Source organism: Boleophthalmus pectinirostris, unplaced genomic scaffold (genome assembly GCF_026225935.1).
Source record: "Boleophthalmus pectinirostris isolate CB_2022bp ecotype Guang Dong unplaced genomic scaffold, ASM2622593v1 HiC_scaffold_7, whole genome shotgun sequence".
Classification (NCBI taxonomy): domain Eukaryota; kingdom Metazoa; phylum Chordata; class Actinopteri; order Gobiiformes; family Gobiidae; genus Boleophthalmus; species Boleophthalmus pectinirostris.
In genome coordinates this window covers 13,370,569-13,398,110 of record NW_026571473.1, presented here as the reverse complement: position 1 = coordinate 13,398,110, position 27,542 = coordinate 13,370,569, and the positions used below count along the sequence as shown (strand labels likewise).

At 36.7% G+C, this 27,542-nt stretch overlaps 2 protein-coding genes across 6 annotated transcripts in view; one reads left to right on the top strand and one right to left on the bottom strand.

Moving 5' to 3' along the window:
* The window catches only part of bcar3 (BCAR3 adaptor protein, NSP family member), a 58,063-nt gene extending 31,423 nt beyond the window's left edge, over positions 1–26,640 (top strand). For 2 of the 4 annotated variants that reach the window (XM_055164522.1, XM_055164523.1), the window contains 13 exons: positions 13,731–13,859; positions 16,643–16,768; positions 16,847–16,963; positions 17,440–17,672; positions 19,524–19,624; positions 19,696–19,818; positions 20,587–20,802; positions 21,644–22,203; positions 23,061–23,176; positions 23,544–23,715; positions 24,062–24,173; positions 24,259–24,462; positions 24,956–26,640. In XM_055164522.1, coding sequence (XP_055020497.1) covers positions 13,731–13,859; positions 16,643–16,768; positions 16,847–16,963; positions 17,440–17,672; positions 19,524–19,624; positions 19,696–19,818; positions 20,587–20,802; positions 21,644–22,203; positions 23,061–23,176; positions 23,544–23,715; positions 24,062–24,173; positions 24,259–24,462; positions 24,956–25,134 — 2,388 coding nt within the window. In that variant the 3' untranslated portion in view covers positions 25,135–26,640. Of the gene's footprint in view, positions 1–2,033; positions 2,126–11,778; positions 11,898–13,730; positions 13,860–16,642; positions 16,769–16,846; positions 16,964–17,439; positions 17,673–19,523; positions 19,625–19,695; positions 19,819–20,586; positions 20,803–21,643; positions 22,204–23,060; positions 23,177–23,543; positions 23,716–24,061; positions 24,174–24,258; positions 24,463–24,955 lie in introns of those variants that run through there. The other 2 variants (XM_055164524.1, XM_055164525.1) reach the window with 2 other exon arrangements.
* fnbp1l (formin binding protein 1-like) overlaps positions 1–27,542 on the bottom strand; it is an 82,951-nt gene that overhangs the window by 8,939 nt on the left and 46,470 nt on the right. The window lies entirely within an intron of this gene.

Genomic DNA, 27,542 nt, shown 5'->3' with positions numbered 1-27,542 from the left:
ACATCTCATGAGAAGCCATAGTTCCAAAAAGCAAAACAATTACAATGACAGTCCTAATTATTCATTCTGAAACCCGTAGTTATATAAACAAATGTTATTTTCTAAAAATGTAAAAGTTTAAAGTTTAAAAGTTTAAAGCCTTGTGAACGCTTTTCTTCACAATGTTATTGCTTTTTCTGGAATGTCACAATATGGTTAGATCTGTGGAGAGGCAACCCCACTCACAGTCAGAATGCCTGTTTTTCTAGCTCTTTTAATAGGATAAAAGTAAGGTTGAGCTGTTTAATATCATAATTGTGGAGCATTCTAAGCAGAGCAATAACATATCCATAGAAATAAAAAGGTGACGGACCCCCAACAGAAAAGTTACACAGTGCACCTTTAACATCACTTTCAACACATTTTGCAAAGAACTGCATATAAAATACTGAATTACTATTGGATGGTATAAATGAATAGAATTTTTAGACATTCAGGAATATTGTTTTATTATTATTATAAGCAAGTTAAAAGTAAATTGCGTATAATATTGGACGGTATAATCACTGGTCATTAGATACTTGGTCAGCCTTTATCAGCACTTCTGGACTACAAGAAGACATGTCTAGACAGCTGCATTCATAACTGTAGGCTTGTTTGCAGCTCAGACTAAACCACATCATGCCATTAAATACTAGAACATGCTTGTTGTCACTGTCTGGACTTATTTTAACTGGGAACACACACACTGCACAGGATATGAGCCACTTTCTGTTTTTAGACGCATGGATTTATGGAAGTTATAAACAGTTCTTTCCTTAGCCAGAGAAAAGTGGCATTATATGGAAGGAATGGTAAAATATTGACCGTGTGCATGAGTTTTCCAAGTTTTGAAGTGTAATATAGTGTTTTGGGGCGAATGTTTTAAATAGTTACTATGTTATGAACTTTGAAGTAACTTAAAATTGTAAACTGCTCGAACATCAAAGACCAAAGTTTATTAAATTTTTACATCTTAAGTTGTATTCCAGTTGTTTTTGCAATAAGTCATCGGGCGCAGTGGCTCTAGTTTAGTACGTGCTGCTGTTGTGCAATTTGACTTCCTAAACCTTGCCTAATATGAATGCATTGTGCGAGTGATTGGTGGTGGTTTGAGGGGCCAATGGCATGGATTGGTAGCCATGTTTCAGTCTGTCTGCCCCGGGACAGCTATGACTATCCAAAAAAGCTTTCATCATCCGATACAGAGTGAATGAATGATGCCAAGTACAGCCATGTTAAATTATTGTTATTCAAAATGTCAAAAAGACAGGTGACTCTTTAATTCCTTATACTAAGGGGTACTTTTTAGTTATACTTTCAGCTGATGTCATCAATATTCCCTGGAGGTGTGATGCTAACTGTAGACTCTGCTCTGTCTGGAGCTTTATCAGCGTTTATTCTGAGCTTTATTTTAACACAGTCTGACCAGAAAGAACTGACTTGTGCAGTTAAACAAGTCTCTCAGACAAACCATTACAGTCACAATTTAAGATCAGACCTAAATTTTAAAACATTTTTGGCAGTGTGTGCATTGTGTCACTACTGTAACTCCTAAACATTCCACCATTAGAAATACATGTAGAACACCCCCAGTGTGATGTCACTCCAATATCCATTTACAGATTTTTAATATTATACAAAATATTATAAACAGTGAGCTAATGAATAATATTTTGGTGAGACATATGTTTATGCTGAATGCTTTTCCTTTCGGAGCGCTTCTTGTGAAATGAGATTTAATTGGCTCAGGGCAAACCACATGGCTGTGTTTAACATCCTTAAATGGGCATGGTGGGCGGAGCTAAAGAGAGGAGAAAGCGTGAGAATGGATAGCGGTGAGCAGTGGAGGCTTCGCTCTGCGGGAGACAGAGCCGGGACAGTGGAGAGGGCATTACAGGATGAATACATAAATATGAAGGATAATATATGCTTTTTTGCTGCCATGGGATGAAGGGTTCAAGGGACATCGGAAATTTCACTGTTTCTCAGGGATGTTGAAGATCTAAAGTTTTTGGAATTTACAAAAATGTCTGAAAGATGCAACTTGAAGGACTTCACAGCAGCTTTGTGTTGCTTTTACAACAAGAACTCAATCAATGTAAAGGTGAGAAGAAAAATATGTATTTAACCAGGAACTACCTACATGCCTTTGTAAAATATATACTGTAACTTCATTAATCTTATGTGAGAAGTTCGCTTGTTAAGACTTGCCTAGCAAATACAAAATTACGTCTCTCTTGAGTGTCCAGGTAATATTAAGGTAGCTCTGAATGCACAGTAATGGTCATTTCAAGTCTCTTTCTTGATCAAAAAGTTTTTTTTTTTTGTTTTTTTTCTTTTTTTTTCCCTTTTTGCATATAGCTCTTTTCTGTGGAATGATAGTTATAGTTATGGTTAGGTAGATAGTCATGTTATATCATGACCTGACAAGTAAGTTGTTAATTAATTTGCCTTTTATTGTCGTTTTGTATAGTTTTACCAATGTTAGTTAAAGGTGCATTGTGTAACATTTCTATTAGAGGGTCTGCCACCTGATGTCTCCATGGAAATGTTATTACTTTGTCTAGAATGTTCCACAGTATAGATTAAACCTATCTATCAAGGTTACAGCACTAAATTACAGTTCAGATCTGTGGAGAGTCACCCTATTCACAGAGGGAATTGTGATATTTTTGAGCAATAGAAACACTCTTAATGATTAAATGCTGGACGTTTAATGTCATACCATGGAACATTCCAGGGAAAGCAATAACATCTCCATGAAAACAAGCAGGTAGTGGACCCTCCACCAGAACTGTTGCACAGTTTTTACTTTCTTGTTTCTTTAAATCAGTGGATTTAAAGAAACAATAAGAAAGTAAAAACCATGTCTCTGCACCCCCATTCAAACACTTTTATTGCTTGTGTTTTGCTATATTTCTCTCTAACCTGCTCTTATATGAGACAAGAGGGACTTAGGGATGGAGCATATTGGGCTGTGTGGAAAACAACACTTCGCTGACAGAGTAATCTAATGAGAGTGAATGGTAGTCCTCTTCCCCTGTGCTGCGTGTGTGAGCCGAACACTGGCCTTTTATTATGGGTCCCAGGCTCTCTCATAAAGACCACTGTGTGACTGGGCTGTCTGTGCTATGAGATATATGACTGGTTCTAACCATAAAGAAGTAAGAGAAGCCCATGCATAGATAGTGGGAGAGGTATAAGGTGACCACAATGATAAATCGGCAACTTTGGCTGGTCGGGCTCCATCAGTGACGTGTGAATGCTGTTAAAGAGATTGGATGGGAGCGGAGGCAAAGAACCAAAAATGCAAATTACTGGAAGTACTAAAAGTAAGCATTTTGGAACAAGATTAAGACACAAATGACTTTGCAAAAAAATATATTGACTTTTATTGGGGAATTCAGCTGGCATTAGTGATGTAATGCAAGATGACAAAACTGATTTATATATTTAAGGGGCGTGCATTACATTGTTTTCTGATCTATGTTAAAATGTTGTTTCCTCATCAAAACATACTGGAGTTTTGATTTATTTCATTCAGACATTTTTAACACACAAATTCTGCATATGTAGGCTGAGTTCTTCTCTCAAACAGAAAACACTCCGTTCCACTTTCTGATGTCATGTGGTAATAAGGAAGTGCTCCACTACTTTCACTAGAATCATTTGGATGATTGAAGACCTGGAACTGCCTATTTCTACTAAACAAAAAGAAAAAGGGAGCAACTGACTTGAAAACTACCACTTCATGATGTCACAAGGTGGAATAGAGCATTTTGAGCTTTGCAGATGTAGAAAGATTAATAATAAAGGGTTACTCAACATGTGTGAATGAAACAAAACACAACTCCAGGTATGTTTTTGAGGAAGTAACAACATTGTACTGTGGCTTAAAGCTCACAAGACTCAATTTTGTATAATATAGGACCTTTAATCATTTATATATTGAATGAAAAGGCTCAATACTCAATACCAATTTTCTTTAATATTTTGTTATCTTATATGAATTCTTATCCACGTCATTGTAAAACTATTCAGGAAAGGTCCAACTTTGTCTTAATTACTTTTTTGTCAGTATCTATACTTGTTCCATATAGCTTCAGTACTAGTGTTTGTATCAGTTACCACCTGTAGTTACATGATTTTTTTCTTCATCTATCCTTAAAACCGCTTCTATGTAAAATATTATCAAGACAGCAATGTATTGTCACAACAGCGGATCAGATTAAGTCTCAGACAAATTGTTTTTTCTGTGCATTTGCCTTCAAAAATCCCTAAAAACATGTTCCTGTTGTTGAGATTAACCCCTCGAAACATAAAATAAATCTTTTACTGCTCTATGTTAAGTGTTATAATCTGAAATAGTGACAACATGTTTTTGGATGGATGATAAGTAGGTCCCGTAGGTTAAATGGGCATCACACCAGATCAACAGATGGAGGAGAAGAGAGAGGGAGAAAGAGAAACAGAGAGGAAGATAGATTGGGAAAGAGAGATTGGGAGCAGGCTGGAGGCTAGTGGTACAGTACAGTACAATATCAAGGGCACTGCTTCTTGTGTTGTCCACTTTTATCACCCCATTGACATTCAGTGAAGACAAAACGCTCCTTTAAATGTCACTGTAAACTGCCTGACCTCCGGACCAGTAAGATTAAGATAAATTCTGAATGGAAAGAGTAGCAACAAAAGCAAAACCAGCGAAAATAAGAGCCTGTTTTCATCATCGAGACATGAGGTCACACAAAATGAGGGTTCAAACTAAATACAATAGCCACAATGACGTCTTTTGACAACATCTGATTCAGAAAACTACAATTATAAAGTAATTACCAAAATCTGTGAGCTTCTGGTAATCCTTTTCGTTATGTTTAATTTAGAGACGATATGTTTTTGTCCTTCTATATTTACAAGTATTAGTCCTAGTTTAATTTACATCTGAACTGGTAGAACATGAAAAGCAAGACATTTTCATATTTAGTTCTTGATATTACTGCTATACATCAAATACTGCTGAACAAGATTTGTAGAAGCTAATTAGAGTGATTATGTGCTTTACTGCTAATTATAGTCATCACAAGTCAGATATAATTTTTCTGTTTGGAAAAAAGCTTCGATGCGAGACACTGGAGCTGTGTCAGATGCCAAAAACATGTTATTTGATTGTTATGGTTTCTTATGAAAAGCAAATACATAGGACTTTAAATAATGTTCAGGAACAAGGAAGAGGCAAACTTGTAAAATTAACATCAACTCAAGAACAAATTTAACACTCAAAATGACCCAGTATGCCTTCAAAAGTCTTAGTTTTGCTCCAAACTATGTGCTATTACAAGTAAAATTGCCCATACTATGCTATTTTCTAATCTCTGTTAGGAATTGGTGTACTTTATTTTTAAACTCCATGCAACTTCACTAGAATCATTTGGATGAATTCAGCTCTGGCATTGCCCATTTCTGCTGAGCAAAAGGTAAAAGGTAGCTTTTAACTTGAAAACTACCAGCTCATGACATCATAAGGTGAAACAGAGCGTTTTGGAGATGAAGACAGACTACTCTAAAGGGTTACTCAAACACGTAAATGGAACAAAACACAACACCAGGTATGTTTTTGAGGCGGTAACAACATTATATCATGGTTTAAAGATCAAGAGTAAATTTCACGTAATAATGGACCCTAACACTAAAAATTACCCAATATGTGCCTGCAGAAGTCTACATTTTGCTCCTATTTATGTACTACTACTGATTAATAGACCGGTTGATTAAGAAACACCCAGCCAGTAATTGCAGTCTTCAAACGTATCATTAGTTAGTTAGTTAGTTAATTAGTCATTTTTATTCAAATGCAATTAAATGACCAGCCTTACATGGTAGCATAAGAAGCATAAGATCTATTTCTAATTGCTTAAAACCTTATTTCAGCACACTGTAAGGCAGCCCTAAATATAATGTTTAAGTGTGTCCTATAGAGATGCCCCATCTATAAAGGAAGACTCATCTTTGCTTGTAAACAGGAAAGGAGTGGACCATGTTCTGATGTACTTTTGAGAGGCTTTGAACATCCCAAACACCTCAGGGACTGTCCTTCAGTTTCTCAGATGTTATCACTGTGGGGGAATACACTCTTTTTCACTATTGCAGACTGTTTCATAAGCCCCTCTGAAGATGTACAAAGGCATGGCTGCGCTTCTCTGTCTTTCACTGCACTTTGGACAGTTTGTATTAATTGTGTCAGTTGGGTCTTTTCTTGTGAGGAATAGAAGAGAATGGATCAGCAAGAAATAGAATGTTGACTTGTCTCCACTGGGTACTGCACAAATAATTACAAAAGTTTAACTTGAAATTATGTAGCAATTAATAAATTGCAAAGGCATTAGTTGTTTAGGGAATTCAATGTCCTTTGCAAACAAAAAATCTGAAAATCTTCAAGGGAAAATCTTGCTTAATTTAGACCACTACAAACATGTATATTACTCCTGTTTAGTTTATAATTATAATATTTCATACTTCTCTCAAGTTAGTCTGTAAATTCTAAAATTGTAATCACAATTGCAATTATTTTCTAAAAAATGTTTTACGGTAAGATGCCGCTACTGTACCTTGAGTATTAGCAAACAGGAGAAATATCCAGTCGAACTTTATTGAAGTGTTACAATAAGTCTGTGAGCTCCTGCTGTTGGTGATTGGTAATAACGCTGATACTTTCCTGTCTGGTTTCAAAGCTTCACAAAGTATCTGATATTGGATAGCAATAATGTCCATTGTTCACAGCATCCAGCAAGCTTAAATGTTTGGGCAATGATTCTGCTCCTTTGTGTCCTCCGTATTGAATTGATAATGTTAAAACAAATCTAAAAGTACTAGGCTGAGGATTTCTGGGTTTTGTAATATTTTAGTACACACAGGATTATAATGAGTTTAAAGAGGGGGCAAAGGCTTTATGATTTTAAAGGGTTACTCATCCATCACATCAGAGGACACAAAGGACAAAGAGCTTAGACCAGTGTCTCCTGATTGGTCAGCTGCAGCTAAGACTGGATTTTCCATATAACAAATTGGACCTCTAGAAAATCTATTGGAAATCCACATACAGGAAATGCCTTTAAAAGTGGTCCCCTTGTTGCCCTGTGGTGGTAAAATGAGATGGTATATGCAGAATACAAGTAAAAAAGTACATATGTCACCTGCTCGTCTCCATAGAGATGTTAATGCTCCTATTCCACAATATGCTTTGATGCTTTTAAATGAATCTAACTTGCATTTTAAATTTATTTTCATTTCATTTTAGTTTATTGTTAGAAAATGTAAATACCGTACATAGTCATTAACATGTAGCGGACCCTCCAACTGGAAAGCTACATAGGCCTAATATGAAGAACTAATCTTCATATTAGGCTCACTAGGTTTGTCAAAAGTACCAAAAATCAGATACTAAAATTGGTAAAAGTAAAAGTAAAAAAGTCACATTGACTGACAGAAATGAACCTTTCCTGAATAGCTTTAGAATGATTTTGATATAGAAAGTACTATTATTTAGTGTTGAAAATCACATACTGTTGTCTAAAGAGTATTTTTATTTTTCATCGTAGTATCGGAATCAGTATTGAGTATCAATCCTCTTCCTTAGTATGGAAATCAAGTTTGAAAATGTAATATCGTGACACTAGGGCCCACACTTAGCACATAGATGTCAGCTGAAATGAGGCAGTCGATTGCTCTTTTAAATGTGGATGTGTTCTTAATGGCAAATGAAGCGGGCCCAGGAGGACAGTAAAATCAATGCAGATGTCTCAGGACGTGTTTGAGCAGCTCTCAGTCCAACTGTAATTTACTTTCTCATTTACTTGGACTGCCATAACACTGTCCTTCACCTCACCTCAAGAACTATCAAAGTATATGTCAACTTTTCATATACGTCTCTTTGCAAGATCAGGGCAAGGACTTGTGTGAATAGCTACAGGTAAAAGTGAAGTAGCAAGACATACTTTATGGAAGGATAGTGTGAATGTAGAGGTTGGAGAGAGCTGCCAGATCAGTTTATAGACTTTTAAAAAATTGTAAACAAAAATATTGTAGATTCTGGAATGGAGGCTAGAGGCAAAAGTGAAGTGGAACATAATTTGATTTCAATGGGGAAACTGGGACAAAGTTTAGAATATCACAAAATATGAGGAATCAAGGGAAATTTGGCAAATAAAAACCCTCAGACACATGTGAGTGATGTCAGAGCCTGGTTTAAAAACATTTACTATTGTGTTTTACATGAATTGTTGATTTAAGAGATTAAGATAAACACTGACAAATGACAGATTTTGAGGTTTTACTGGACAAATACTTAGAGAAATGTTGAACCCACTAAATTTTTTTCCACTTCGCACAGATATATTCAAAATTTCACCATAAATGATACATTCTGTGAAGCTCAGTTACAAATTTGAGATTAATAAATTTTATTTTTCCATCTTTCTTAACAGAGAAGCAAATTAACAAATATTTGTATCCTGGAAATTCAAAATTGTTGTTTATTTTTTGTTATAATGTAGAAAAACCAAGCATTTAGATCTGCTCATCAGTTAATCATTGAAAATGTATTATGTCTTCCTCATTTTGCCTCCCATTGCCCTGATTTTAAAAGGTCCATATTGAAGCATTATTTACTACTGTATTATGCATCCAGCTCTGCAAGTAGATCAGTAAGTCGGGTTGATTTCATGCTTTTCACAAAGTACCTCAGTCTCTAGTATCTCAAAAATATTGATGAATTCATAAGTTATTACTATATTATGATTGAGCATTTTTTAGCTTGCCAACACTAGAGTCTGTACAGCTGCTGACACAAATATGCTGACTCAAACACACTTAATCTTGATACTTTAATTTCACTTAAAAGTCATTGTTTTCTTTGGACAGCATGTGACTTCTTGACTCATTCATGAAACCAGTAGTAAATATGAGCTCACTATAAGCCTGAATGACAGAGAGGGATCTTAGTGGCCATTGTTATAGTCACCGAGGCCTCTACAGCACTAAGAATGACATCATCCTGCAGACTCTTATAAAACAACCACCAGTAAAAAGAATGGATGTCCACTTTTATATTTATTCTCATCATGCCCCCTCTTAAATATTACATTCGTCTACCTCATCTGCATAATCCATTTGTTTCGTCTCTTGTGCCTTTGTCGACTTTGCATTCGTTTATCCATTGCCCTCCTCTGCTCTGTCCATCATCTCTGTTGGCATGGTGACAGCAGACATAAAAAGAGCTCTTACTATAGTACAAATCAATACAAATAAAAAGAAATGTTAGTGTTATTATATAAAATGCATTTATCAATTCTGTCACATGCTTTTAAGCAGAAACTAGTCATTGCAATAAGTTGATGTGTTACTGAAGAAACTGTTATTAAGGACATCCACATATTTACAATGTGCACTTCATGTATGTTCAATCTAGTATATATTTTATACAAACACTGTAAACTGTAAATGGGCCAAGGAACATATTACTTTCAAACAGTGGGTTTAAAAATCTTGAATTAATTAAAACATTTTTCAAGGGCAAGACTCAATTAAATAAACTTTAAATGACATGGAATTGTTTCTTAATGAACAGGGCATTTACACTTTAACTAAAATATTCACAATTTGTATCCAGGCACTGACAATCACTATTATATTGCAAGAAGAACCACCTTAATTCTTAAAGCTGCACAGTTGGAGGGTTAGTCACCTGGTTATCTCCTTGATGTTATTGTTTTACGGAATGTTCCCCAGTGTAGCATTAAGCTTATCAGTCTGTATTATCCGGGGGCGACACCTGCTTGCTGTCACCAGAGAAGTTAAATCTGTGGAGAGGCGACCCTGCTCACAGAAAAATGCACGTTTTAAGTAATAAAAACACATGTAATTGAATATTGTATAGATGTTCAATGCAATACTGTGAAACCATCCAGGCAAAGTAACAACATTTCCATGGTTATGTAGAAGTCGCAGACACAGCACTCAAAAAGTTACACAGTTTTACAGTTTTAAACCCTAAAACAGCAAAACTGTGGTGCTTTTAAAAATAAATAGTAATACCTTCAATTTGTTTTCAGGTTGTATTGGTAGTCATCCTTGCATAACAGGAAAAACTGCTGCTGCTACTACTACTACACTATAGGACAATGCAGACTTCTACTTTGTTTAGAGGCAATAATGTCTCTCAAAATGACATGGTCTCTTTTCTGTTTGGATGAAGCTGAAATTCGATCTGAGCGATTCTCGTCCCACTCCAGAGCCACTGAGATGCAGGGCACAGGGGTCTATTGTAATGTCTTTAGAGAGACGTATAGAGCCAGTTCAGTGTGTAATGCACCATAAAGGTTTCAGTTTCATGGGGAGTGGTATTGGCTTTTTTCAAACAATTGCATGAATATTAATCAATACATATGTAAGTGCATGTTCTTACTGTTATGGCTTCATGTAAGATATCAGTTTGAAATGAGATCACCTACTACTACTACTACTACTACTACTACTACTACTACTACTACTACTACTACTACTACTACTACTACTACTACTACTACCACTACTACTACTACTACTACTACTATTACTACTAATACTAATACTAATACCACTACTACTAATGAAATAAGAGCTTTACATTTGAAAATCTAAATGTATTTACTCAAGACAAGAGTAAGTAATTATACTATTAGTAGGTCAATCTTTTGTTTACACTGTCATTGCTATTTACAGTTGCTTTTGTTTCCAGCCTTATTCTTACATTAATTACCACAGAATTCAAAAGTACCATAGAGACTTTATTCTGACTACTACTAGTACTAGTACTCCTAGAGCTACTACTATTACTACTACTGCTACTACTGCTACTACTACTACTACTACTACTACTACTACTACTACTACTACTACTACTACTTTTTTACCTTTAATTAACCAGGAGGTCTTCAATTACTACTACAATGTCCACTCTGCTGTTTTTACTAACTCTAATGTTGCTTACAATGGTGGAATGCAACAAATTAAAAGTAGTAAAGTATGGTACTTTTTATGGTACTTACATTTTTGGTATCTGTTTAAAGTGAATACTTTTTACTTCTATACTTTAAACTTCATTACATTTTTAACTGAACTGAAAAGAGAAAGTAGTTTTTATTATTGTTGGAGATGTTTATTTTTAACACATTTGTAATATGAGCAAACAAAAATATAGAAATAAAAACTGCTAGAAAAAAAGATTGATTCAGTTGTTTCAAAATTTGAAAACATTTTTACTCTTTAAGTACATTTTTAAATAAGTACATCAATACTTTTAATTAAGTAACAAAACTGAGTACTTCTTCCATCACTGGTGGGTTCTACTGTCAATGTTACAGTAACACTGTATCTCATAGTACCCTACAACTTACTATGGGAGATTGTTATTTCTACAAAGAAAGAATTACACATATACTCTGAACATACAATTTATTAACTATCCTGAGTACACATTTCCCATGCATCTCTGTCTAATTCAGAAATGACTGTAGCGTTTCCCATAAACAGACATCAAATGTATCAATTCAAACTGTTACTGGAAAATCAGAACCTTTTCAAAGTTGCAAAACCAGTTTAAATGTGATGAGTTGAAGGAAATAGTTGCGTCACCTGAGGGCTCTGCGTCAGGTGTAGGTGTGTACGGAGGCAGGTACAGGCTTTGGGTTGGTCATAGTGCTGCAGATCGGAAACCATGTGAGACAATGAGGAATACTACATGAAAAAATGGGAAGACTATAGGATCTAATTGGAAAAAGTTTGTAGTTATGTTAAACTAAAGGCAGATCTGAGAAAGAGCTATGGAGAGACCAAGCAGCTGTGAAGTAAGTGTGTATTTGTAACTGTTAGAAACTTCAAAATTTGATCTTTATCTTAACTTTTTTTATTGTATCAATCTGGTTTTGTGAATATGCTAGAGGTGGAAGTAATAAAGTAAAAGAAGTACTGTACTAAGTATACATTTTAGGTATGTCTACTTAACTTGAGCACATTGTATTTATGTAAGCAAAATACCTTTACTTGTTACTTTTTAAGTACATTTTCATAGGTACTTAATACTTTTTTAAAAAGTAATTTTCATGTGATACTTTCACTTGAGTATTTTTTGCTGTGCTTTTGCTTAAGAAACAAAATACTCATACTTCCTCCTACACCACTGGAATATGCTGATTTATATTCAGAGGTAGGTAGAGTTTGGGTAAAAATTGTAAAAGTAAAAGTACTGTTACTTTAAAATGATATGATTATACTATTAAGTAAGCAGTGGTCCAAGAAATTAGAGTCAAGCTCTAGACTAGATTGAACTACTAAAAGAACCAAACCAAACCAAAAGGGCGGTAGTAGCTCAGTTGGTAGAGCATTTGTCCACTGATCTGAAGGTTGGTGGTTTGATTCCAGCTCTCGACATAAACATCACAGGTTGAGCGGTCAGATCCACTGACCCACAGGTTGGCTGGTGTGATTTCAGCTCCCACAGATGAATGCTGTCGCTGTGTCCTTGGGCAAGACACTTAACCCACATTGCCCACAGTGTCTGTGTACACTGGTGTGTGAATGGGTGAGTGGTTCCTTGTTGTAAAGTGCTTTGAGTACCTTGAAGGTGGAAAAGCGCTATAGAAAAATGTGACCATTTACCAAACCTTTTACACAAACAGGAGTACTGGTACACTGTAAAATGCATTACTCAATTAAAAAGTGAAAAAGCATGGTGTAACTGAGTACTACAACTTCTATTAATAGGCTTAAAGTTCTCTTCTACTGTAGTGATTGCATGTTTAATCTCTGGCTTGACTCCAGATACCACATTGTATTTTTGGCAGCCTCTATCTTGGTATTTTTAGTGTGTTATGGAAAGTTTTTCTGTTGACCTTAAAAATTGACCTCTTGCTCTGTAGTGTCAAAATAATATTGTTTTATTCAGTATGGTTTAAAACAGACATTACTGGGTTATGTCAGAGTCATGTTAAGATAATGGAAGTAATGAAGCAGAAAAGGACTGGACGTACTTGATTTGTAACTGACAACACGTGGGGCTATTGTTTATTATGAAATACCAGTTCATTTGTCTCTTTCCTCAGCTGTGCACGTGACTAATGTCTTTGCTTGGTCCAAATTTAACAATGTAATAATAGAACATTTTAGTGTTAGTGGATTATTTTAAGCAAAAAACTTCATAATTTTATGATTTTTATGAACAATTATTGCTACAATAACTAAAAAATTTGAAATCCATAAATCTCTTTCATTCACACTAATATATAGTCATTCCTCAAACTAGACTGATGACTGGAACAGAACTAAACTAGAATTTAAACCAGGACTGAACTAGGACTAAACCAGGACTGAACTAGGACTGAGCCAGGTCTAAACTAGGACTGGAACAGGACTAAACCAGATTTTTAACCAGGACTGGAACAGGACTAAACCAGGTCTGAACCAGGAATAAACTATGACTAAACCAAAACTAAACCAGAACTGATTCAGAACTAAACCAGAACTGAGGCAGGACTGAAATAGAATTCAACCAGGTCTAGTTTACCTTTTTGGTCCATAGATTGAATTGAAATTACTTATTTTGCTTGTAAAATGTTCACAGATATATTAAAAATGCCCATGTTGCTTCATCTTTGTAATGTATGTCTTATTTTTCTTTGCAGTTCTCGAGAGACCAGTTCATTTTGGACTGTCCTCCAGAGAAGCTTCGGCGAGAACTGGAGGAGGAGCTGAAAATGAACGGAGATGAGCCCAGGAGCCACGCATGGTACCACGGAGCCATACCCAGACAGGTACCACACTGCTTTACACTACAAATGTCACAATAACAAACTTTAGTGTTACAATTATTATTATAACATTACCATAATTCACTATTCAAAATCACCAAACAACTGTGAAATCCTTCATTCATTTTCTTTCACATAGTCTAATAGATCAGGGGTTTTGTTTTTCCTCAAGTGATACAGAACAGAGGGAGCTACTGTCATGGTCATGTATGTTACATTTTCAGGCTAGAACCCCAAAATAATCACACAACCAACCTGGGATACTAACTGCAAAAGGAAACTGGCTCAGATAATTGTATGTATCAAAATTTTAAATCAGGTTCTATTGATGATTTCATTTAAAAAATATACTGCTTATTATCAGTTTTGAAAATGTCTTAAATAATAATAGATTCTTTACTAGCTTTAGGAAATCAGACTTTGAATTTGAAAGATAAAGTAAAGTAAAGATTATTTTTAAATTCTTACATCTAGGTCATTATCTAATTAGTAATTACTTAACTCTGCACTAGTCTGAGCAGTCTCCAGTCCCTCCCTTCAGCCTGGAGGGAACTAGTCCAACCTGATCACCTGTCATTACTGTTTACAAGTATAAAAAAGATAAGTTCACACTCTTACTGAAGCAAATAGTGGAACAAAAGACAGTGCTGACAGCCTCATGAGTAGAAGCTTTTAAATGATGTGGTCTTTGTGTTGTAAAGGAGATTTAAAGGGACCGTCCAGAATTTTGGACATAGGACCTTATTTCCCAGTTAGCCAGAGACACTTTTTAAATATTCCATCCGGTTCTTGTATTTGCAGAGGTCGCTGGTGCTAGGCTAGCGCATGTCAATGGCCCTAGTTATCCTGACACTAAAAACAGTCTTACCCACTCCACAAAACACCCAAAGCAAATCTATTATTACACCAGACTGTTGATGTGAATGTCTGTGTTGTAAAATGAGCCTTGCATTTGAAGGATTTATGTCTGAGCAGCAGGGAGTTGTACTTCCTGCTGGAAAGCTTGGCAGCAGCGGATTGATATATGAGAAAATAGTCCATCAAAATGCCACGATTCATGCAGTGCAAGGTAAGTTTTACTTCTATCGACAGACATTCAAATCGACATTCTGGCGTAATAATAGATTTGTTTTGGGAGCTGTGTGGAATGGCTAAGACTGTTTTTAGCAGCAGGCTAACTATGGCCATTGACATGCACTAGCCTAGCACCAGCGACCTCTGCAAATACAAGGACTGGATGGAATTTTTTTTTAAATGTCTCCACACGTCTCCAAAACTCTGGCTAACTAGGAAATGAGGTCCTATGTCCAAAATTCCAGATTATCTCTTTAATGGATGGTAATACACAATTTTGAAAGAAATAAAGTGAATAGATTTGCAAATTATGTTTCCAAATAAAAAATCAGGTCACTCATCCAGGAGCACTAGCATGGATGAAAATACTTAAATATGAACTGCTAAACTAACATAAGAGTTAGAGAGAGTTAGCAGTGTTTTCACTAATAATTTATTTTTTGGGGGTTTATAATTACATCTTTGCTGTTTGCTATTGCTATTTTGTTTCTATTGCTTTATTTTGTGCAGGCCAAGTTTATGTGACATTTTGTACTGTGGTCCGAAGGAATATAAATGATCTGATAAAGGCTTTTTGCTGAAAAGTTATCTAAAAATGAAACATGTTTTGGACGTCAGCCATCTGAGTGTGCAAAGCATTTTTTCACTGTTAAGTTGCTGCTCCTCGCATTTGCACCTCTATAAGTACTTCAGTGTGCACTTTCTGTTTCATTTGATTTTGTACTTTCACATCATAGTCTGCTCCTATATTGAAAATCCCCCATCCGTGTGACCCGAGAGACAGACAGTATTTAGAGCCAAAGGGAGGAGGGCCCCTGTGCACTGCATGTGAAGCCCACCAAGATCTAATCACTTTTAATATGCTGCTTCCTCTGACTAAACCAAACCATTATAGGCTACACAAACACACACTTAATTAAAGTCTATGGGAGACAGAGCAGTGACTGTGAGATGGAAATAGACTTTATAACACAAATCTGCACAGTTTATCCAGTGTTAACAGTTAAAGTGTGTTATTGGACTGGCCTGGTTTTAATTGTGTATTGATTCAGTCACATGACATGTTTTAGTGATCCATTTCTACTGAACAAAGTGAAGCTCATCAACGCAATGCTTTGTTTAAAAGGCCATCAAGAACATACCCTGATTTTTGTTTTGGTTCATTCACACTAATCCTGCCTTTTTAGGTTCTTCTCTCACACAGAATACACTCTGTCCTACATTGACATGTCCTGTCATGTGATAATACAGGAAGGGCTCCACTGTGTTTTTAAACTCCACACACCTTCACTAGAATCATTTGGATAATTTGAGCCCTTGAATTTCCAATCTCAACTGTAAAAGGTAGCTCTTAACTTGAAAACTATTGCTTCCTGACATCACAAAGTAGAAATAGAGCATTTTGAACTTTGATTTGAAGGTTCCACAGTATGGCATTAAACATATCTGTCATGCAGTTATTTCATTACTCACAAATCACTTGAAAATCATGTATTCATAACTATGAGTTACTATGAGTGTGCTTGTCATTTGTCACTTGGTTTGGCTGTGGGCATCATAGATAAAGATACACGTTTAATTACATACTACGGAACATATCTGGCCACACAATAACATCTCCATGGAGACAAGCATGTGACAGACCCTCCAAAAAAAAAATGTTTTTTTAAGTTTTCTCAGACGTACTTATCAGATTTGTTTTACTGTTAAAGGTCGCAGAAAACCTGGTCCAGCGAGATGGAGACTTCCTGGTTCGTGATTCGCTGTCAAGTCCAGGAAGTTACGTGATGACCTGCCAATGGAGAAACGCTGCTCAGCACTTTAAAATTAATAAGAAGGTACAGTGTAGGAGTTCAAAGTTACCATGGGAACCAACTGCTGCTTTTGTATTCTGTTAACACAATGTCTGTGTTTAGGTTGTGATGTTGAATGAAGCCTATTCCAGAGTGGAGTATCGTCTGGATAAAGAAGGATTTGACAGCGTCCCTGCGCTTATCAGATACTACGTCGGCAACAGAAAACCAGTCGCACAGGTAGAACACCCAGGAGCTTTTTGCAGTAACAACTGAAGTTATGTGTGATGGATTTTGAGCTTTTAGAAGAAATAATTGTTTTGTGGATGTCCAGAACTTTGCTAAAAGTAGGACAGTAAAGCATAAAGACCTCTTAGCCAAGACTTCTTACAGTGATAGCACCTCTTCACAGATTTAACTTGTAATTTGGCCTGGTTGCATCATCTGCTTGGCTGCGCAGATGGATAGGCTTAATGCCACATTGTGGAACATTCTAGGCCAAGCAATGGCTATTTGCAGGTGTTGAAAAGTTACACCTTTAAGCAGGCTTCATACCTCAGACAGTTACAGTTTGGTCCTGGTTTGTCCCCAGTGTAGTTTGTTCCATAAACTAATATACAGTCTATGGTTTGGTCCTGTTCTAGAGGTGGTTTAGTTCTTGTCTAATTCTGATTTAGATCCAGGTGTAGGGTTTTTTAACGGCATCTTTTTTACAGGTTGTAGGAGCCATCATCTTTCAGCCCATAAACCGATCGTTACCTCTTCGCTGTTTGGAGGAGAAGTATGGTCTGTCCAGTCCCCAGAGAGAGGCAAGTCTGTCCGCACAGGAGAAGAGGAACCAAAAACGCCTCAGTCTAAACATCACCAACGGACACGCCCACGAAAAACACAACCTGCACGATGTGTCTCCCTGCCAGGACAACGGGCTGACCAGAGGACACCAGCTTAGGTCTGAATATACTGCACCACATTAGAATAATATCAGAGTTCATTTGCAAAAACACTTATCTCAAATTTAGATTTTTTTTCTTTTTTGATACTATTTTCTAGGGCTGTAATTGTTTAGTTGATTAATCAGTCTTGGTGTCTTAGTTGGCCAAAATTTGTATTAGTCGACTAATTATGTAATTGCAATTTTAAGGATTTCACCAAACAAGAGAAAATATGGAGTGAGTTGGCAAAAGATTTGTGAGTGAATCATGTATTTAATCTGCTTTTTACTTACCTATACACATTTTCCATTATGTCCTAGTACTCTTTAGTGTAAAAATCTGTTTAGCATGAATTCCTGTGCAGTTGTAGTCTCTTGAGTGCAGTTTTGGTCCGATACATTTGGCAGCACCCCCATTTTTAGTCAACTAATCGATTACCGGGACATGTCAACCAAGAATTTCATTTTTCTACAGCCGTACTTTATTCAACACATATAACTAATAGTACAGTAACAGTATTGCTGGTTTTCAGATGACATTCTATAGGCCAATACTGTCTAATACAAAGGGGCAGTAGTTAAAATTAGAAAAATAATATTGTTATAATGCAGTTTTTTGTTGTAATACATTGAGGTCATGGGTCTAGTCAATAACAGAAATGACCAAGTTCAACATTTGTGAATTATTATTTTAGAAATTTCCCATGGCGATAGGGAAAACTGGCTCTTGTCTCCATCTGACATCATTATATTGTAGAATCTGAAAACCACCAACAGTTGAATTAATTTTCTCAAAAAGGGATGGAATAATATTTTTATTGGATTAAAGTATATTTGGCTTTTGAAAACACTGCTGAATAAAGAGAAAACTGTAAACCTTCTACTTTTTTTTTCCAAATGGCACTTGTGTGTTTTTGCATATTAACTCTTACTGGGGTTCACTAGGGTTAGGGTGGAGCAAAATAAAGGAGAGGCTACCACTTTAAGATCTTGACTTTTTGCCCTGAGCTGTTTATCCCTCTGGCTGAATGCTGAAAATAAGCAAATGGGTTTCTTACATTAAAAATATGTATAATATATGAGCAGAGCCACAGGGTGCGACCGTTAAAGCCTGTTACAACATTTGCGGTTTAATATAACTGGAATAATCAGCAAAGTCACTGTCAGCACGACCCAATTACCTCATAAAAGCTACTCTTATTTCTATTAACATGACTGACTTATATCGTTTATTTGCTCTCATCAAGTTGGCTTACTCAAAAATACCTTGAAAAACATGCATTCTTGCAATGAGTGGCCATGCCTCTCTACAGATCTGACCTGTAACTGGTGTATGATGATTTCTGTGGTTTATATCCTCTCTTTAGGTTGAAAGATCAATGTGGCTTACTCAAAAATACTTCCAAAAACATGCATTCTTACTATGAGCAGTCATACCTCTAGACAGATCTGACTTGTAACTGTTGTATGTTGATTTGCCTTTTATATGCGCTGATCGATTTTTTTATTTTTTATTTTATTTATCCCGTATTTTACCAGGCAAATCAATTGAGAACACTTTCTCATTTTCAATGATGACCTGGCAAAGAGGCAGTATAAAACAGCGAGTAACAGAATACACACATCAATCATAATATGAAACAGTGAATAGAAACCTGAGACAGTGAAACATTTGCAGATTAAAGATATGAAAGTGTTAATAACATGTGCAATGATCCGGTAAAATACTCTGGATTGAGTTTTTTAAAAATTTTACATTGTAAAATATGTTCAAAAACATGCATTCTTACTATGAGCGCCCATGCCTCTCCACAGATCTGAGCTGTAACTGTTGTATGCTGATTTTTGTATTTTATTTGCTCTGATCAGGTTGAAAGATCGCTGTGGCAGTCAACCGGCCAGCCTCAATCAGATCCTGGAAAGACGACGGCCACTCAAGGCCCACCAGTCAGAAAGCTTCTTACCTCTTGGTGAGAATAGCTGTGTAACAATCTACATTTTTGTATGAATGACCTCAATAATGTTTGTTTTTTCACATCAGGTTGTAAACCAGCTCTGTCTCCAGACACACAACCCCCCAGTCCAAAGCCCAAGTCCCCAGTGTTTCGAACAGGAAGTGAGCCGGTCCTCAGCCCCTCCTTCCCCCGGAGGACAGGAGAGATAGGTAAGCTCCACCTGATATAAAAAGCCCCACCAAACCTGAAATGACCACTTCCAAAACCATAAATGCTCTGACATTAACTGTTTGTAAGGACTATGCATCCTTTAAATCATGTGCTTTCACTTATCATTTATACCAGTCGTGTCCAAACTATGGCCCGGGACCAACTGCGGCCATCAGACCAATTTTTCTTGGCCCTCAGACTTCCATTTGAATTAGCCCACATAACCTTATGCAGTTTTTTTCATTGCAAGTGTCTGAAAATGTACCTAGATAAAGCCAGTATCAAATATATAGTGTGTCCTATTGAAGATGTAAGCATGAATAAACATCTGGTGACTGATTCTAACCTGTTTTAAATGCACATTTTTTATTATTCACTGTATTAACCACCAACCTATGGCCCGCAATCAGCTCTCTACATCAACTGTGTTTTGATATGTATATGGCATACAAAAAAAGTGTGGATACCTCTGAATTATGCCATAAACAAAACAGTTTCTTTTATAACTATCTACTAGAGTCAGTATCACAAAGCCATTACTGCGGGCTCTTTAAAATGTAGGTTCATCTGCACATGTCGATAGCAGAGCCAGGAGCAGAGATCAGCTAATTTTCTGTCAAAGAGAAATTGATTTTCACAGTGTCCTCGTCTGCTCCCATCCACAAAGTATGCTGGTAACCAGACAGACATTGATGTATATGTCATGATGCTTAAAGGAACATCAATGAAATAACAGCTTTGCATTATATTTCCATGTCTGTGTCTAGGCCAGGCCATAAGAGGCTCTGACAGTCAGCTGTGTCCCAAACCTCCTCCTAAACCAAGTAAGGTGCTTCTGTCCCGCCTCCCTCGCTCACCTGCACTTCAGCCCTTAGCCCCGCCCACCAGCCAATCAGAAACCTGCACCACTGTATCCAGTCGGACTACTGCTTCTTCTGATTCACTTTGTCTGGACACTCCAAACTCAATGTGGAGAAGTACGGGTAAGCTTAAACTGAAACTACTGTGACAACTATGTAATATCTGTAGTTTTGGAAATTGTAGGTATTATTATATTTTATGAAAAAATTCAATTTGCAAATATGTCTGCTCTATTTTGAAAACTATGGATAGGCTCATGGTATTGTTGAAATGCGACGAAAGATTTAAACTCCAAGAGGTTACGCTTCAATACATTGTAAGGGTATGTTCACACTGGTTTGAGGCCTAATTTCTAGTTTATTCCTGGTCTAGACTTGGTTTAGTCCTGGTTTATTGCGAACTTAGTTCCACTTTTGACTTCCTTACTGTGCAAGGTGCAAGGTGCAAGGTCCTATATTATGCAAAATTGGTTCTTGTGAGCTTTAAGCCACGTTATAATGTTGTTACTTCTTCAAAAATATAACTGGAGTTGTGTTTTATTTCATTCACACATGTTTGAGGAACCCTTTATTACTAGTCTGCCTACATCTCCAAAGCTCAAAATGCTCCCTTGCTACCTTGTGGTAGCTTTTAAGTTAACAGCTACCTTTTCGAAGGCTGAAATTACCTAAATGATTCTATTGAGGGTGTATGGAGTTTAAAACATCAGTGGAGTAGTTCCTGTATAAGTATTTTCTGTTTGAGAGAAAAACTCTAGTCTAAATATGCAGGGTTTGTGTGTTAAATAAAACAAAACAAACAAAACACAAATCCAGGTATGCTTTTGATGAGGACACAGCATTATAATAACAGATCAGAAAATAGCACAATATGGACCCTTTAATAGTGCTTGTAAATAAAAATCTATATGCTAGTTATCTTATTACTATGTTATTTTAAATGAACTTTCTTTCCGTACCATAGCTTCTCCAGGAGTAAGACCCCACTACCTCCTCCTCCCTCCAGATGCCTCAGAGGTTGTCCACCTTCCTGAATTGGACTCATGTTTGGGACCAGACCAGAGACAGCCCAGCCCTGCAGATCTCAGGTCCAACAGCCCGCTCCGAGGTCCAGACACTAAATCCTACAACGGTTCTATGGACAACCTAGCTGTCCCCTGCAGTTACGTAGACAGACTGACCAAAAACGGACACACTGAAATTGATAATGACTCAGAAGGACACAGGAGAGGGCTGGATCGGAGCTCGTACCACAACGCTATTGCTGCTTTGGAAAACACTAGTGAAGAAGAGGAAGATAATCTGGGGAAAGAGGAAGAGGAGTATGAAAATGATATTGAATGCAGTTTTCTGAGGCCAGTGATAGAGATTGAATCAGCTTTTAACCCAAGCACATTTGATACCCGCCTGCTCCCTGAGGTGAACAAACCCCTGGAGATGTCTGTGCTGAAGAGAGCCAAAGAGCTGCTGCTGAGTCACGACCACCACAGCATCGCCCGCCACCTGCTTGTGGCCGACTGCCAGGTATCAACTCTATTTAAATGTGTTCAGTCCTATTATTTAGCTGCCATTGTACTCCAGTGGTGGAAGAAGTACTCAGTTTTGTTACTTAAAGGGTCACTAAACACCAAAATCAGTTTTCTACTGATTAGCTTTGTAAATGGGTCTAAAATAGAAATGTATACCTATCCCTGGCCTTATTTTGGCATTTTAGTGCATATTTATTAAAAAACTGATTTTTGGGTCAAAAGCCGTGTTTGTAACGGCCTCTTTAGGATCAACTACGGCCAGTACATTTGAATTTTCAGGTTGGACCATAGGGTTGGACTAACTCCTGTCTACGGGCGGTAGGTAGAGGAGCCCCTCTCAGCAAGGTGGCACTGCTGGTCACTGCAATGTCCCGCTTTGTCTAGAGAAAAGGGGGACTGGCATGATCCGAGCACAAATGTTCGCTCAGATTCAAAGTCTAGAGCGCAATGGTCCATGCCATGTTGGATCGTTGTGTCTGTCAGTTGGCTGTCAATCATCACTCTAGAGCCCGCCTCACAGCCGCTTCTCCCAACCCGCCGGGCACCACCCACTCTGGAGGATTAAAATACCTGTTTCAAAATATACTTTAAAAATCAAAAGTATACTTGAGCTTTAAGCTATTTATATTTTAAAATCACAATCAACCATCAGCCTGGCAGTTAATAAGCACCAGTAGAATGATTATTTTTGGTCCCCATCTTTACTGCATCTATAGCATAATAAGACTAAACACTAAAGATTTTTTTTTCTCTTCATTCACACAGATTGAGTCTACATCTATCTGTATTATAGCTGTGTTGAAAGCTTTTGTGTAGGTTCTGGAGGTTTAAATTCTGTCTTGCTTCTTTCAGGTTGCGAGGATACTTGGAGTAACTGCAGAGGTCAAAGGTCGGATGGGTGTGGCCTCAGGACTGGAGCTAGTCACTCTGCCTCACGGTCAACAACTCAGACTGGACCTGATGGAGAGGTGCATATTTTACTGTAACTATTTAAAGGTTTACTCTGTAACTTTTGCCTGTGGTGGGTCACTCTGGTGGGTCACTCTCCATGAAGATGTTATTACTTTGTTATTACTTTTAAATGTTCCATACTATGGCATATCTCCATACAGACAACCACGTTATGTTGTCTTAACTTAACTAACAGGTCAGATCAGTAGAGATGTTGTTTTTTGTTTTGACCTAATACTTGTAATTGAATAAATGCAACAGATCAGTTTAATGTCACAGTGTGGAGCATTCTAGGCAAAGAATGGAGACAAGCCGGATAGATGACCCACTAGAAAAGCTACATTTTGTGCTTGAGATTCAACTTACTTATATTGACTGTGACAGGCACCACACGATGGCGATCGGAGTGGCGGTAGATATTCTGGGGTGCACAGGCAGTGTGGAGGAGCGGGCGTCCACTCTGAACAGGATTATTCTAGTGGCTGTGGAGCTGAAGGACACTGTGGGAGACCTGTTTGCCTTCACTGCTTTGATGAAAGCTCTGGACATGCCCCAGGTAAAGTGTTATATCATTTTTATTAAGATATAATGTCACAGGGTCTCACATCTGCCAACAATTCAGGTTACATTACATTAGAGTGCAATTATCATAATATAAAATTGGTGTGCACAATCATTGCTTTTACCAAAAATAATGAATACTTGAATACATATTATTTTAAAAAGGTTCAATAAGAATGGCATATGCATTAACTAGATATTTATCCATTTATTTAGTATAAATTGTGTCAAAATCTTGCACAGTCTTGTGCAAGATTTAGTTGAATTTGTTTGTTCCCATCTCTAGCTATTTTTCAGTAATTTGGACCAAAATATTTGATGTTTTCTTTTTTTTTGTACAGATTACTCGGTTAGAAGAAACATGGACTGTTCTTCGGAGAAACTTCACGCAAACAGCAATAGGTTACGAGAAAATCCTCAAACCTTTTTACAAGAACTTATATGAAGGCACAGGTACGGAACAGGCAAAGCAATATAATCGATTACAACTGAAAAACATTATAATACTAAGTCCCACACTTATCTTTGCCTTCCACAGCAACTATTGGTACTCTGGTCTGTGTTCCTCTCTTGGTGCCCCTGCTCACCCTGATGGAGCGCCCACCCATGGGTCCTGATGGGGCGGAGCTTTGGGAGACCAGTGACCATGGCTGTGACATCATGCTGCGCCACCTGGAGGCAGCTCGAGAAATGGCGCACAACTCTGAAAGCTATACCACAAATGCACACAAGATCTTGCAAGGTAAATGCAAAAGTTCTTTTTGTTTTTTTCTTTAATTTTCATGACGTTCTTAATCTTACTTATGAGCAGGAGATAAGACATATATAGAGGTAATTCCATAACTGTTACCTAGCAACCCGCAATGTGAACAAAGCCCAAAACTTGTCTAAATTGCACGATACTTATGATTAGCCTTACACTATCTTTATTTTGTTAAATGAATGTTCCATTCTTGCATGCAAATTGTTTATTTTCTATGGATTTTTTGTTTTGTTTTGACTACATAGGTAGAGGTATTTTTCACCACTGCTTCATGTATTTTTGTGCTTTTCTTTTCAACTTTTTTTTACACAAACTCCCACTCAACTGATATAAAACTTCATCATAAATATTTCCCACAATACCAAGTGAAAATTAAGAAAACATGAAAACCTGTCATATGCACTTTTAAAATCTGGCAAAATAAAACTAATATATATTTTGTGTATATATATATATATTTTTTTTTTTACAGGTTTTGAGATTGACAAAGATCTATTGGAGGTTTTCAAGACAGACTTTCAGCTTCGCCTGCTATGGGGAAGCAGAGGAGCAACCGTCAACCAATCAGATCGCTACAACAAGTTTAACCTCATCCTCACCGCGTTGTCACGGAAACTGGAGCCCCCTCCCAAAACACAGACATTAATCTGACTTCATCCAAATGTGGGCATACACCACGGCACGAAGTTTAAAAACATTGATTAAATACGCAGTTGTTTTGGGTCCACCGATTGGATTTAAGAAGATTATAAAACTAAAGACGCAGGTTTGAATCATTTAACCTATTGACCCAAAACCTCCAGGTAACAAAAGCTGAGCCACCTGGCATGGTTTGGAGATGAAACAAAAATGATTTAAAGGTGCACTATGTAATTTTTCTGGCCTGATTGTCTCCATTGAGATCTCAGTGCTTTACCTGGAATGTTCCACAGTATGGCATTTAACTTACCTTTCTAGCATTTGTTTCAGTAAAAATGCTCATAAATATAGTAAAAGCATGCGTTCTTACTGTGAGTGGGGTTGCCTCTCCACAGATGCAACTTGTAACTTGGTCGAGTGGCACCACTGGTTCGACTACATGGAGAAAGCTACGTTTAATGCCATACTGTGTGATATTTTATTTTACATTATGGATAAAATGGGCAATAAAAATGAGTACACTGTCAAGTTACTATGCATCTGTTTGAGGTGGTGGACACTAACCCAGACAGGTTTAAGTTGTGAGTAGCTGTAATTATGTCAATCATGGATTCTGCAGCACTTTGTTTTAAGAGCCTGTATACACAAATATTTATGATCATAACAAATATGAGTCACTGTTGAACTGTTTAACCATTTTATTACAGCATAACAAAACCCTAGTCTGTTACTTGTAGCTGTGTTTAAACTGGGCCTGTATCCTGAAGAGCATGTTACTGAATTAGCTTTTTGCCCCACTCACTTCTCTCATGCTGATGTTCAACCATGATAAACAACTGTGTGGGATTGTTGTTTCCATATAGTCCTCATGCAACAAAAGCTCCTGATTGGATAAAGCCATCTGTTCTTGGTAGTTGCTTCCTTTTTGTTCTCACAATATATCATTAAATCATCTTTTAATTACAAGCTTTTAAATTATACTTTATGGAATAAAAGTCAGGTACAAGCCCTTTAAATTAAAGGTGCACTATGTAACTTTTCTGGACTTGAACCACTACCTGCTTGTCTCCATGAAGATGCTATGCATTGTAACAAATTTATCTAGCATGAAGTCAAATACAAATGTCTAAAAGTATGTAAAAATACCTTTAATTTCTGACTGTGAATTCTCTGGCCTTTCCACAGATCTGCTCTGTAACTTGGTATCATGGTGTCACCTGCTTGTCTCCATGGTGATACATATGTTCAATGCAAATTTAACCTTCTACTGCAAACCAAACCAGAAAAATTACACTGTTCACCTTAAAATCCCAAAAATTTCTACACCTGTAAAATGAAGCCTGAGTGGTCATGTTGTTCTAAAGTAACATTAACATGATTTAAACTGTGTGTAAATTATTTGTAGCATTAGCATGTTAATAAGACTGTACATATTTTATTGTAGCAGACTGTAAAAATGTGGATGTATTTTAATGTTTATATTGTAAGCACCAGTGAAAAGATTAATAAATATGTTGTATGAACTTAAAAGTATGTTCAGTGTAGTTACAAGTAAGTTCTTCAAAAACTTGCTTCATTATTTTATTAGAACAATATCTTAGATGCAAAAAAAGCATTTATTCACAAAGTCTATGACAAACATTCAAAGTAAAAAGTGTGCACAACAATGTTACTGTTACTGCGTTATTACATCATGTACAATGTAGCTGGAATGACATCTTAGTGATAAAAAAATAAAATAAAAAAATGTATAGTGGTCGATGGGAGTTTCCACGGGATGCCAGTTGGTAGTATAGGTGAGCGTTTACAGTAAGAGATTAGTTAAAAGCACTGTTAGAAGAACTCACACTTATCTAGTCCTGAATCTTTTGCATTATAGATACATTTTATTTACCACAGTGACAATTAGTGGAAAAAATAAACATGTTTATGGCTACATGTTGAATTGCATTTATTAGAGTTTTGTATAGAACCACGCTGAGGTAACATTTAATGAGTAAACCTGAAATTGTACTTATACTTGCAATACAATGGAACATACACTAGACTGTATTAGTTTTAGTGATATGCTGGCTGTTACTACAACAAAACCCCAACCGCAAATGAACGATTTCCCATAGACTTATTAGAGATAGACCGATATATGGCCGATATATGGGGTAGACATCTGGACTTTTAAGCGTATCAAGTATCAGCCTTAAATCTCCAGCATATTTTGCTTTTAGCTTTATTTTAACACTTAAAATATGAATAGATAATTGCACTAACTGTAATACATAGTTCTATTAAAGGTTTGCAGTTTAAAAAAAAAAAAAAAAAAGGCTGTGGGGAGTTCGGAGTAAATTTTAATTACATAATTATTACAATAAAATAAATTGGCCCTACAAAAATATCAGCAGAGCTTATTGGCCACTGGTTGC